We start from the raw sequence: 14214 nt of genomic DNA, 5'->3' as shown, positions 1-14214 counted from the left end.
GTTGTAGTTTTACAACAGCCGGAGCGCTAAGGGTTGCCTTGCCCAGCTCTAGACCATACGCAAGCCCTACACAGACCCGCAGACTATCCTCTCAGGCCCCGCCCCTTCCCGTTCAGTCCGGTCACGTGGGCGCTTCGCTGGTTTACTAATAAGTCGCGCTGTTTCTGCTGCTGTTGTCCTGTGTGTACGCTTTGTCCGGCTTCCTTTGTGCTTCCTAAGCTTTATCTGCGCCCTCAGCAGCGCCTATAGTCGCGCGGATAGAGAAGTTCTGACAGGAAAGTGAGCAGCCTGTGAGTGTGAGCGAGTAAACAGCAGCTCCTGTACTAGCCCCACCCCTCACATCGCCGCCGTCCATGTACGGATGCCCCGCCCCCAGCCTGTGTTGTCCTGCCCCTCAGAGCTCACGCTGGATCCCGGGGTCTTCTCATCATGGACCTGCAGCTGCTGGAGCATCGGGTGCGGGTAACGAGCATTGACAAGTCCGGCCTTTGGTTCTACACTCACCCTATCGTCAAGTTACTGTTCTTGCGGCACCGTACCAGGTATGTGCCCCTGGCTGAGCATCTTCCCTCCGGAGGCTGCACCTCACATCCTCCCCTGTATACTGGTCAGTAGGCGCACAGGGGCCATGCATGCTGCTATACTGCTGTCCTCTCATAGGTTGTGTGTGCAGCATGTGTACTACAATCTAGTCACTAGATCACACCACACTCCATCTCCAGATGTTAGGAAACTACAACTTCCAGATGGCTGTCAGTCCATGCTGAGGGTTGTAGTTTGTCCGTATAGCCACAGGTTGCACATCAGTGATGTATTCTGTACTGTACATACCGAGGTGCAGAGTAAGCTATAGGAAATGACCTGCCAATAGCTGTATACACTATATATAGTTTATCAACTGCTTCCTGCAGGCCTTATACTGTGTATGCACTATCTGGTCTACAGTATCTGTGAGTCTCCGACCATCTAAAGTTAGCCACACACAAACTGCTATGGTGGAAGTTGCCCTCACATTTCACCATAACCTCATATGGCACATTACTACCGCACTGTGAGCCAATGTCCTGTAATGTCTGATAAATAAGACTACATCACATCTGTGGATTGCATCATATGGTGACCAGCATGGGGTGCTGCTGTAGATTATTCCAATGATTCCTTATCTCTACTACCACAGGAATGCCTTAACCATGGTAATAAGTATATAATATAACCACATTAGAGGCGCTGAGATAGGAGAATCTCCCATCAGTGATCATTGCCAAGTACTAATGCCCTGGTGATCGCTGAGACATCCAGTTCATGAATTTATCTCTGATTTTCACGAGTTTGTATAGGGGCTGTAAGACTCTGAGCAGGCGCTATTCCTGTCCATTTTACAGTCCAAGCTTATTCATTAAAGTGTATGAGTTTACGGAAAGCACATACCATAGTATATCCAGTTGTTCTTTCCATTCTTCACAAACTCATACACTGCAAAAGAAAAAGGAGCTTCACAGCCCTAACTAATGTGTATAAGGATCACACAAATTATAATGCTGGTGCACAAAAATGAAAAAAACCTCCCGGTCTAGGTCAGAATGCGTGGAGAACAAGAAAAAGTTTTTCAGCACCAGAAAAAAGTAATTTTCAGTAAAACATAACTTTTAATGTGAAAAAATTACTTAAAACCATGTATACACAAGAAACCAGAAAAAATGAAAAAACACACTTACGACGTGGTCACTACAAAAGAAACATGGAAACACGGATAGCCGCCAAACTCATACACTACCCATGATCGTGTGCATGTAGCCTCTGTGAGTCACTGCATCGTCGCAGGGCTACTGTCCCATACTGAAAGCATGTTTACAGAATGGGACAGCAGTTCTACAGTGATTCATTGACTTGCAGCATCATAAACGACTATGATACCATGAGACAAGATCCCCAGGCAGTGTTCAGCCCAGGAAATACTGCTGACATATGGTCTGTATTTCACAGAATGAATATGTCCATTAGAAACTGGCCTTAGGCTACATACCACCCGATCAAGCGTCATGTATGGGTTTGTGAAAAACTGAAAGGGCAGCATGTGGATGGTCCCCTATGTGTTTTCCACAAATTCACTAACAGAAGATGACAAAACAGAGTTCCACTTTAATGAAACGTACGGATACTGGTTATTGCTAGAATATTTTGTCTATTTAATAGGAACTTGTATGGAAACTGTTATATTTAATTATAGAGTAAATGTGTTTATTTCTACTAGATGCAATTTTTTCAGCTTGACAGAAACTCCAGAAGACTACACATTGATGCTAGATGAGGAAGGCTTTGCAGGTACTGCTATTTCATTATTCTTCACTACTATTTAGGTCATGGACTATAAATGCTTTATGACAAATACTTAATGTACATTGTGGTTCAAGTTGGTACCATACCCTGACACTGGACACATTAGGTGCATTGAGTAGATTTCAGGTGCACAGTTGGTATGAGATGAGCTACAATTACAGGTCCTATTCCTGTTCTATTTTGTGGCTCTGCTTCTGTGGCTCCTACCGTATTCATTTAATGAATGGGGCCGCGGAAGTACGGGCAGTACATGGGCGATATCCATGTGTCCCCCGTGCTCTGCCCATGCTTCTAATTCACGGCCAGTGGAAGCACACGATCGTCTGCAGCCCGTCTAAATCTGATGAAATCAATGAGGTCTGAGTGTGGTGCTAGGTGCATTAGAGAGAGAACTTTTGTAAATGTTTTCTTCTATGTTTTATTGTCTAAGGACTTGAAAGAGTAGAAATTTTAGCTATTAAAAATGTATCCCATACAATATCTGGATCAAGTTGTCATGTGAATTGGCCCTAAAACTCCTCTCTTACACCTGTTTAGACAGGCAGAATGAGCAGAGTTAATAATGATAATTAAAAAAAAAAAAAAAAAAGCAAGTTTAATTGGTGCTTGCTGGTATCAACCTACCTATTGCGCTAGCTGATGTAAAGAAAGTAGGGGGAAGGTTGGTCCCTATGGTTATTGTTCCTCGGCCATTCACTTTATTCACATGACTGCTATGGTGCAGCCAAAACATCTATTGGCAGCCTTACGAAGGGCGACTTTAAGGAAATATTGTCCCTAGAACAATTGTCCAGAATTCCTTTTTAAAGTAACTGAAAATTTAGCAAATAGCAAGTACTTGTTATGTGCTAGGCTTGTGGGCGACATTCATAAATATGTCAAGTAGATGGAAATACTGAACTTGTACAAATGTGTAACTGCTGACTGTTTACATAATACTCCTTGTATGATATTTTCTGCAGACAATAAGTCATTGGTGAAGTCCAGGAGCTGATATGTTGCGGTTATACACAATCCTGCGTCACCACATAACCTTGTAGGTGTGGCACTTAGGTCTGCTTCCTGATCTTTCTCAAATTTTTGCTTTACTGTGGGAATCTACAAAGGTGTAAGAGTGGGAATAAAGCATGTGGCCAGTGATATAATGGCTGGCACGTGAACAGGATGTTGTGCACGCTGTTTTGCTCATGGTGGATTGCATGTTCTGTATGTATAATTATTGTGATGGAAGAATAATAGCTTTTTTTTTTCCTTGACAAATGTAATGATATCTTATCAAGGTGGTTCACACTGCTTGCAGTCTGGGATTCATATGATAAGTTACAAAGCAGAGACAAATGGTCACTTCATAACACATTAGGAATGTTGATACTGGAGAGCATCTGAGCTGGGTAGGGAAGTGGAAAGGAAATGTGCCAGGAAGGAAACCAGGACGCCCAAAAGCTTTATTATGGTTGCAGCAAGCTGGCTCTGCAAGCATGTTCTTGCAGTTATCGCACACGAAACGATGAGACAGCAAGGCATTTGTGTTGACTTGTTTCAGAATCAGGGAATAATAAGCAACTGGATAGTGTGACTTTGCATTGATTCATTGTTACATCCATATTTACCATACTGATTGGGGTAGCGGTTCCCTGTGATCAGAGCAGTGTACTGTGTTTCAGGGACGGCATCAGCACCCAGCTTATCCGGGCACGTGCCGGGTCCCCAAGCTCCTTAGGGGGCCCACTTGGCAGTGGCATAGGGTACGTGGCCAGCTGGAAATGGCTGAGGTCCCGGACCACCATGATAGCAGTCGGGGAAAGCCTAGTTAACCAACCGTTATACATACTGCTAATGGAAAGGGGTTAGCAATTGCTGGCTCCCTTTCCAATAGATGCCAGGGGAGTTGATTAAAAAAAAAACCAAAACTTATACTCACCTGTCTTGCGCTCAGCATCCACTTCAAAGCTCTGCTGGCCAGTGACTGAGGTCCTGCTCCCAAGACCACACTGCTGGGGCCTGTGATTGGTCCCCAGCGGTCACGTGGGGCACGCTGGCTTAATGACGGCATCGTGCCCCATGTGACCACTGGGGCCCAATCACAGGACCCAGCAGTGTCGTCTGGGGAGCAGGACCTCAGTCGCAAAGTCCGCAGAGGAGGAGGATAACCAGGAGAGTTGAGGTAAGGCAAGTATAAGTGTTATTTTTAATCATTTTCCTGGGCATCTGATTATTATACTCTGGGGTCCGGGGGACCTTGGGAGCATATAATGTCAGGGGGGCCATTGTGGAGTATATAATACTGTCTGGGGGCTATTGCGGAGCACGTAATGGCGTGTGAAGGCCACTGTGGAGCACGTAATGCCATCTGGGGGCCACTGTGGAGCACGTAATGCCATCTGGGGGTCACTGTGGAGTGACACTATTAACAGTATCAGGCCCTGTTCACACGGAGGAATCTGGCCCTGATTTTGCAGCACATTCCTCCCTCATTCTGCCTCCTATTGAAACTAATTGGAGCAGGAAGCTGGAAAAAAAGTGTCCTGCTGGATCCTGCCGCTGATTCAGAAGTTGCTGCTTGAGACTTCCCACTGGTTAGACTCATTTATTTGGATCTAATCAGTGATGAAAGCGACAACAGAAAACTGATACCCCGCACCGTGAGCCAGGGGCAGAAAATAAAGAAGAATCTAAGGAAAATGTTCACCTCAAATCCCTCTTTACTTTCTGATGTCTGAACAGGTTGTTGCTATTTGTATAGAGTGTACTGTATTACAGTCCACTCAGGTAGGTCTCCCTCAGCAATTTTGATTTTTTTTTTTTTTTTTTTTTGCTGCAGTATGCGTAATTTATTCCAAAAGGGGCCCACTGGGGTTCTGTCGCCCAAGGGCCCACACAAACCAGAAAAATGGTTTTGAGGTGGAGAAGCTGCATGTGGACACTGGCAGTTACCTTTACAAACCCATTCAAATGAATAGGTTTTAAAGCTGACCGTTGTCCCCTGTCCAGTTTTCTCAGAGTTTAGGATGGAAACCCCGGGGCAGACAGCGGTGGTATTGTGAACGCCCCCTAAAACTTCAATGCTGTTATTCTCGCACTCTACAAAAGTGCCGAACGTGACAGATATGTTTATCGCTCTAATGTGCTATGTAATACAGTTGAGGCAGATGAGTATACTTGGGGGAGGTGGTAGACTCCCTTTAAAGATCTTATCAGCTGTCTATCCCTGTCAGAATTGATGCGCCAAACGTTTTTTTTTTTTTTTTTTTTTTAGCTTTCTAATGTTAGAAAGGCCATTCTGTTTAGTTCTGTTTATTTAAAAACTGTGCTAAATATGCTTGCATGATTCCTAGAGAAGTAGTTTCTATTAATGGCTATTACCTCTTTTGTTATATTAATTTATATCTGACTTGCAACAGGATTTTGCAAACTCTTGAATGACAGTTAGGCGATGTTAAACAGTAATGCATGCCTAACTGGAAAGATATGCAGTCAAAAACTTTGCACAATTCCTTGGGACCTTTAATGGTAGCTATTATAATAATTTTAAATGGATTCTATCATTACGATTCTCATATATCCTACTAATTGTTTGGATGTTTGCATGTTTGTGAGTTTGGATGTTTGTTCTTCAATCACGTTAAAACGCCTGGACGGATTTGCGTGCAATTTTCCACAAACATAGTTTTCCCTTAGGATTGAGTCATAGACTACTTTTGGTGCCACTAAACAACATGGCTTCCTTGCAGGAGACTCACAAAAGCAGGACTCCTAGCCCCAGCTATAGACTCACACACACTGCCTGGCATTTCCTGCCTCAACCTGCCTGCACACTCCTAAGGGGGCGTTCACACTACCGTCGGTGTCCGACATGTAGTGTCCGCTCCTAGTGTCCGCTCAAAATCTGTCACGGACACTAGGAGCGGACACTAGATGTGTCCGTGACACCTGTCATTCACTTTAATGGGCATCGGGTGCGTTCTTTTGCACTCCGTGCCCGTCCTTCCCTGTCCGCAAGAGAAGATGTCCGACTTCTCAAGCGGACAGAGGAACCCTGCATGCAGGGTTCCTCTGTCCGCTTGAGAAGTCGGACATCTTCTCTTGCGGACAGGGAAGGACGGGCACGGAGTGCAAAAGAACGCACCCGATGCCCATTAAAGTGAATGACAGGTGTCACGGACACATCTAGTGTCCGCTCCTAGTGTCCGTGACAGATTTTGAGCGGACACTAGGAGCGGACACTACATGTCGGACACCGACGGTAGTGTGAACGCTCCCTTACTGTCACCTCAGGAGTAGCCCTCATCTACTCACTCACATTTACATATAGCTTTCCACTATATAACAGATCACATGGTCTGTATTACTACATACACAATATAACACATCACATTTGCTATCCCACCAAACTTTTTAAAGAACTTTTACAGTTTCACACTGTCTGTGTCCGCCCAATTCTCAAATCACCGCACACAAAGTCTCGGGTAAAAGCTAATATATATATATATATATATATATATATATATATATATATATATTTCCTCTTAAGTCTATGCTCAAGTAGCCTTTAGAAAGACTATTATGGCATACCTTTTATTTGCAGGTTGTTGTAGCCGTTTACTCTGAAAATCTGGATTATTGTTATGCAAATTGGCCTTCTCTGAGCACAGAAGGCGTTATGAGTCAACATCTCTTAAGAAGGGAGCAGGGTGATGCAGATCCTGCTGACTACTCAGATGTGCTCAGAGCACAGGGGGAACACCCTGTGCTCCAAGAAGGCTAATTTATTGACAGTGCCTGGACATATAAAGTTAGCCTGAAACAGCATCATATTGTGTGGAGTAATGTGGGAGCGGGAACAGAGGAGGGTTTGTTTTAGGGATTCTAATTACAAAACAGAAGGGTTTACATTAGGAATTGTGATAGGCTTGTCTGAAAAGATGTGTCTTTAGGGAGTTAATCTGATTGTCCAGGATAGAGCATTCCAGAGAAGTGGTGCAACTCGGGAGAAGGCCTGTATACGAGTGTGGGAGGTTCTGATAATAGAGGGGGTTACTCTTAGGTCATTGAGTGAATGGAGAGCACGGGTTGGGCGGTAGACCGAGATGAAGGAGGAAATGTAGGGAGGTGCAGCATTATGGAGAGCCTTGTAGACGAAGGAGATAAGTTTATATTGTATTCTGTAATGAATAGGCAGCCAATGTAGTGACTGGCATAAACCAGAGGCATTGCTGTAGCGTCTAGCCTGATAGATGAGCCTGGCCGCTGCATTCAGAATAGATTGTAGAAGGGAGAGTTTAGTAAGGGGAAGACCGGTTAGTAAGGAGTTACAGTAGTCAAGGCGAGAGTGAATCAGAGAGACAATAAGTGTCTTTAATGGATGGTAGGGAAAGGGCGTATTCTGGAGATGTTTTTGAGGTGGAGATGACACGAGCGTAATTGGATGGGGACCCTTTTTTTTTTTTTGTCAGTTATGTGACCCCTGGCATTCACTTATTTGTTCCGGAAACAGGTTAATAGTAATATATTGAGGTGCAGAACAGTATTACTACAGCCTCATCTCTTCATCATGTCTGGAGAAGAAAGTCTTATATTCTTGTTCTTCTATTTGGTTAATTGTTTCCAGTTGACTTTATTAGTAGCATGACATCATCACCTTGTTACAAATCACTGAGACAGACAGCCATGTAAAAACACACAGGCTGAGGTGGTTATTCTTAGGGGGTCATGTGACTGATGCTATGTTTAATCATATCCTGTTAGTGTATAGATGTGTTATATGGGACTGAGCCATGGGATTTACTCTGATCTAATAAATGTATGGGAGCAGAAATTGAAATACGTTTATAATAAACAATGTTCAAAGTAAAAAAAAAAAAAAATACAAAACCCCCCCTGCAATACCTCTTTAAAGGGTTAAATGTGTCCCTTTTTTGCTCTTATTCTGTTTTAATAAATTATCAGTATGTGTTACAGGAGCCATTTACTTCTCGGCCTCAAAGATTTTAGACAATCCGGACTTGTTTCTCCAGCTTATTTATTTTGCCAATTTTACTTATAGTTTTAGTGTTAGCTAGGCTAGGGTCATACAATTGGCACATGGTCTGTTCATATTTTTCGGGGTGTCAGAGGCAAGTCACATGTTTGTATTCCTGCTCCATTCATACCCTATGGGTCTGCTGGAGATTGCTGAGAGCAGCAGGAAATGGGACCCCATTCTTGCACCATTGGAAGGCCTAGCAGTTGGACCCTCACTGACTAGTAACTTATGACCTATCTTTTGGATTTATGTAAAGAAACCCCCTTCAGAGAAAGCTTTGTTTGTAACTGTGGATGCATTGGAGAGATAAGTCTATTAGATCTCTCTGTTGATCTCCCCTGTCCACAGCAAATAAAAGGATTCTGGACCATTGATTTCTGTAATTTTTAGTACTGCCTTATTGATTATTTCAATCCTACACCTTTCCTCGTTCTACTCAGGGATTGACTAACCTAGGTGAAAATTAGAATTTATACCCAAATTTGCTAGACTTTCAGCATACATAGTGTATGCTGTATGCAATGATGTAAGATGCTGCAATTTTTTTTTTAACGTATACCATATCATTCATTAAAGGTTACAGTGCTAAGGGAATAGAACATAACACATTATTAAACTATAACATACCTAAAATGATCCTTGATCCTCTGTCCCCTCTCTGTTGATCCTGGGAATATAGCAGGAAAATATTTTGCATATAGGATGAGTGAACCTTGCTATACATGTCACAGCTGTGCTCTTGCTTCCATTGGTAGTAGCGGCACCATTGACTCTTTCTTTTTTTGGGTGATAGTAGAGTAGCAGTTGATTTTTTTTTTTTTTTTTTTTTTTTTTGTGCAGCATAGTATCTTTTCCTTAATCTCTTGCTCCCTAGTAGTAGGAGTATTAGCAGAGCCCCACACTTTCCTCCTAGTAGTAGGCATTGACAACCACTGCAAAGTCGGGTGAAGCAAAAGCAGGATATGGTAATAACACTGCGGTCCTGAATACATGCAGTGCACTGAGGACTGATGATTAGTGACCTACTATACTTGTACTATGCAGTACCACAAGGTTGTAGGCAACTGATTCAGCTCAGATATATTTCCAGAGATGTGTTTGTGTATTTGCTGTTCTATTCAGTAAAGCTGAGCTTATCTTTATAGAGATCTTTAAATGTATTATGTGTCTAATGGAGATCTGTGTTTGCAGAGTTACCGAAGTCAGATTTTCTACATGTGGCAGAGAATACTTGGAGAGTCCTGAATGTGCTTTCCAATGGAATCCAGACTGGAGGTGTTACAAAGATTGCCAAGTCTGTCATTGCTCCACTGGCAGAGCACAACGTCTCTGTGCTGATGCTTTCCACGTACCAGACTGACTATATTTTGGTAAGATGGCGAATGGTATACTACATATATAGTGTTTAGTAGGCTGAACAACAAAACATGTTCAATGTATTTATTTTGCTTTTTCCTTGACCTTTTGACTAGTTTAAATCCCTAATCAGATAAAAGTGGGAATACAGGGTAAAACTGACTAAGGGCGGGTCCAGACCTGCGCCTGGTCTCCGCTTTGTGGGGTTCTGTCTTCTACCGACAGGAGACGGAAACCCGGCAGTCTTCTGGTCTCTGCGGCAAAAGCGTTTTATTTGTTTGGTTTTTTTTTAACTGGACACAAAGTCCCCCATGTCTGTGTTTGTGTTCGGTTAAAAAAAAAAAAAGGATGGGTTTGAAAACCAACTGCTGGTTCAGTCTCTTGTCCAGTTTCTCGGGCAGAAGACAGAAACCTGAAAATGGAGACCAGTTGCAGGTGTGAACCCGCCCGAAGTTGTGGAATGTTGACATATTGCTAAAAGTGGTGTAGACCATTCAAAAATATAGTACATAGCCATGATTGGTTTAAATGTATAGACATATTTTCCACTTTTCTGACTAATGATCGGAATGCATCTACATTCAGTGATGATTTATTTCCCCTGCATATATTATAATATATATACACACACACACACACTTTTATAGGTAAGGTTAAATGTAAAAGCCGAAAGATGAACTTGAGGAGCTTTCAGAGTAGGCAAGAAAGTCCTCCCACAAATAAAAATTACTCTCTGCCCTATTAAAGAAGCAATATAAATTGTAGTTAACGTAATCTTCTTACCAGTGCTTTTTCTACTCCATTCTGGTCCTAAGATACTTTCTACCTAGCTATAAAAAACTGATTTTACTAGTTAAAAACCTGGTGCAGAATGTGATTGATATTATTATTATATTTATCATTTTTGTTTTTCTTTCATGTTTTAGGTGGTTATAAAACCAGAGAGCTATTTGAAATGACCTAGCTACCACTTTGGCAACCCCTAAATCTTTTGACAGTACACTATTCACTAGAATGGCTGGTTTTCTGTCACTATTTAAAATAAAAAAAAAATAGAACAGTGTTCCAGATGTTATATGAGAGATTAGATTCAAGATTGTTTATTATTGTGTTATTTCCAATGCAGCTTGATGTAAATATGTTATGGCTCGTTCACATCTGCGCCTGATCTCCGTCTGTCGGGTTTCCGTCTTCTGCAGAGAGAAGACGGAAACCCGACAGACAGTGTCCGGCCGTGAGTGCCGTTTTGTGCTCTCCGCGGCGAAACCGTTTTTTAACCAGACACACAGTCCTGCATGTCCAACTTGTTGTGTTGTGTCCAGTTAAAAAAAACAAAAAAAAAACTGTTTCGCCGCGGAGAGCATAAAACGCTCACCAGTGCTCACGGCCGGACAGTTTCCAAACCCATTCAAATGAATGGGTTCAAAATCTGACTGCTGTCTCATCCGTCTCCTATCCAGTTTCGGGCAGGAAATGGAAACCTGCATAACGGAGGCCGGAGCGCAGATGTGAACCTAGTCTGTATTTTATGATTGAAATAGATATTGTAAATACGGGACCCTCAGAGAAGGTAAGTTGCTAGGTCAATCAGATGGAGGCAAGGATATTAGCTCTCAGTTGTAGTCAGTTTATTGGAGGCAGTTCACACAGTCCACAGAATGTAAATCAAAAACAGCTTTCTTCAGCAAAAGGATAACACAAAGGAGCTTTCTTCAGCAGGGTACAAAAATGAAACAACAAAACAGTCCTTACTTCAGGATGTAAAGAAGGTAAGTCCTCAGGCTTTCCTCACCCACACACAAGGTGAATTTTAAGGTTTTATCCTCCAGACACACACAGGGCAGTGTGTACAACAGGTTTCTCCTCCAAGAGACGACCACACCCCCTTCCCATGGGCAACCTCAGTGCTTTTATAGCTGACCACTTGAGTCAGCCAGCAAAACCCAGGACTGGAGTATCGGCCTGAGTTTACAACAACACCTAACTCCTGGTCCCATACTCCAGCCAGTCACCTTGTAGATACTAACCATCTTAGTGGAATGTACCTGCCCTCTACCACTTTACCATCTGCCTGTTTACAATATACAGTAATTGTTTTCAGTGATCCCCTCCCTCTGCCTCAGATTCCCTGTATTATACCACAGATCATACCCCAGTGAGCAAAAGCGTAAAGGTTAAAGCAGAGGAGAATAGCGAGGGGATATAATTGTATTACCTGATTTCACTGAAAGGAGCTAAAATTTGTAATGGAAGTATACATTACAGTATTTATAAATGAGGCAAATACTAACAGAAAATCCAAAGTTGTTGGAAAGTTTAGGTACTCTTTAACCAGATTGATGTATGAACTTTCTCAGTTTTGTTATCTGTGTAACTACATAACTGTCTTCTGTAGGCATTGTGTTATAAACAAAAGGGCAAAGGACAAATTAAAAATGCAGCAAGTTTAGCTAGTAAATAATTGAATAATTGTCAGTTTTGCATTAATACCTTTTGTACAGAACTGTTATTCATTTAGGCGAGTCACTTCACCTGGTAATGAAGTAGGCATGACAGGACAAAATAGCAAGACTTGGTAAAACTGAACCCCGTTTGCCGGTCAATCACGCAAAAACCGCTCCACCGATTTGGCTGAAATTTTCCACAAACATAGTTACTACACCCGATTGCGCAATAGGCTACTTTTCGTCACAATAGCGCACATGCGTTTTCCACAGGAACCCCACAAAAAACCAACTGACATCACCAGCTCTGCAATCTCACACACTTTGGACCATCGCAAGCCCCTAAACTTTCACATTACCCCCTACAGCCTAGCCCCTAACCCCACACACTCACATTCACATATATTTTCCCACTTTCACCCTCACCTTCACCATGCTGCAGGAGCCGACCTCTGTCACTCCCCGGACCAGCCATCTTTGCCGACCCCCCCCCCCCACCCCACCGCTAGGAGGATCCGCGGCACTGCCACCACACTACTCCACTAGCTTCACAGGAGCATTCGCACTGTGCACACATCAACAACGTGTTACTAGCGCACCACCATTTTGCCACTCCACCTTAGGCCGCAGCACCCCAAACACTGGCTCCAGGCCGCAACAGTACCCGACGCCGCTATCACCTCCCTGCTGTTTCCTCTACAGCAGGGGTAGGGAACCTTCGGCTCTCCAGCTGCTGTGAAACTACAACTCCCATCATGCTCCATTCACTTCCATGGGAGTTCCAAGAACAGCAGAGCAAGTATGCATGCTGGGAGTTGTAGTTTTGCAACAGCTGGAGAGCCGTAGGTTCCCTACCCATGCTCTACAGGATACATCCACTGGCCCGGCACTGGTAAGTTCACGTACCATTCTTCCACTGCCCGGCCTTCTGCCTCTTACGCTCCATAATAACCTTACCCCTCGCTCTCAGTGGCCGATCCTTCCACTTCTCCTCTCCAAACACACCTCCCACTCACTTCCACCTCACTTCAACCCCCTTGCTATGGGCCATGCCACCTATGCCAGCCAACCGCCATAGCCGCTGCTCATTTCAAAACCACCGGTGAGTTCCCTGACACTGCCTCTCCTCCCTGCCGGCATACCCACCCCCACTAAAAGCAAACCCTTCCCTTCCCCAATCGCATACACTGCGCTACCCCCCTCATGTCTCCCATTCAGGCCCATTCCGTCGCCGTCCCTTACCTGTCCCGCGGCTCCGGTCTGTCCCTCGCTGCGCGCAGGCTTCTTCCTGCTAATCTTTGCCACCTTCACTCATCTAGGCTGCCGCCGGCAGGTTACCATAGCTACCGCTACCTCTCCCCCGCCTCCCATTCAGCTGACTATGTCCAAGCTGCGGTCACTTCACTTCCTCTGCCCCCTGCACCAATACCCCCTTCCACTAAAAAAACACACTTTCCCTTCCCCAATCGCGCATACACAGCGCTACCCCCCTCATGTCTCCCATTCATGCCCATTCCGTCGCCTTCCCTTACCTGTCCCGCGGCTCCGGTCTGTCCCTCGCTGCGCGCAGGCTTCCTCCTGCCTATCTCCGCCGCCTACACTGATCTAGGCTGCCGCCGGCAGGTTACCATAGCTATCGCTACCTCTCCAACCCCTCCCACTCAGTTGCCTGTGTCCAGGCTGCTGCAGGCTATGCTACATAGCCTGCAATAGCTCTGGCTCTATTATGCAATACCTTGCAATACATTACTATTGCAAGGCATTGCATTCTTTGAATTGCCCAACTTTCATATCCCATGACTCTTACACACTACTAAAATTTCACCCGCAACTCTATTTACACACTTCGACACACACCGCAGACGAAGTCACGGGTACCAGCTAGTGTGTGTGTGTGTGTGTGTGTGTGTGTGTGTGTATATATATAATTATAAATTTTTTTATTATGTAATTTTTTTTTTTTTTTATTTTTTTTTTAAAGCTCTAATTGTGCTGGATTTTTAGTGGGCTTGGCAGTCCTGTCTAATGACAATAGGCAATCTGTTCAATTTAAAG

General features: G+C 43.9%; 1 protein-coding gene across 1 annotated transcript in view; it reads left to right on the top strand.

Annotated features, from left to right (window-relative positions):
• The first annotated feature begins 202 nt into the window (after positions 1–202).
• CASTOR1 (cytosolic arginine sensor for mTORC1 subunit 1) overlaps positions 203–14214 on the top strand; it is a 33692-nt gene continuing 19680 nt past the window's right edge. Inside the window, exons 1-3 of the mRNA XM_075276663.1 lie at positions 203–542; positions 2252–2322; positions 9551–9729. Of these exons, the coding sequence (XP_075132764.1) occupies positions 430–542; positions 2252–2322; positions 9551–9729 (363 nt within the window). The 5' untranslated portion in view covers positions 203–429. The remainder of the gene's footprint in view (positions 543–2251; positions 2323–9550; positions 9730–14214) is intronic.

Source organism: Leptodactylus fuscus, chromosome 1 (genome assembly GCF_031893055.1).
Source record: "Leptodactylus fuscus isolate aLepFus1 chromosome 1, aLepFus1.hap2, whole genome shotgun sequence".
Lineage (NCBI taxonomy): Eukaryota > Metazoa > Chordata > Amphibia > Anura > Leptodactylidae > Leptodactylus > Leptodactylus fuscus.
The sequence above is the reverse complement of the archived record's forward strand: the minus strand, read 5'-3'. Positions and strand labels throughout refer to the sequence as shown.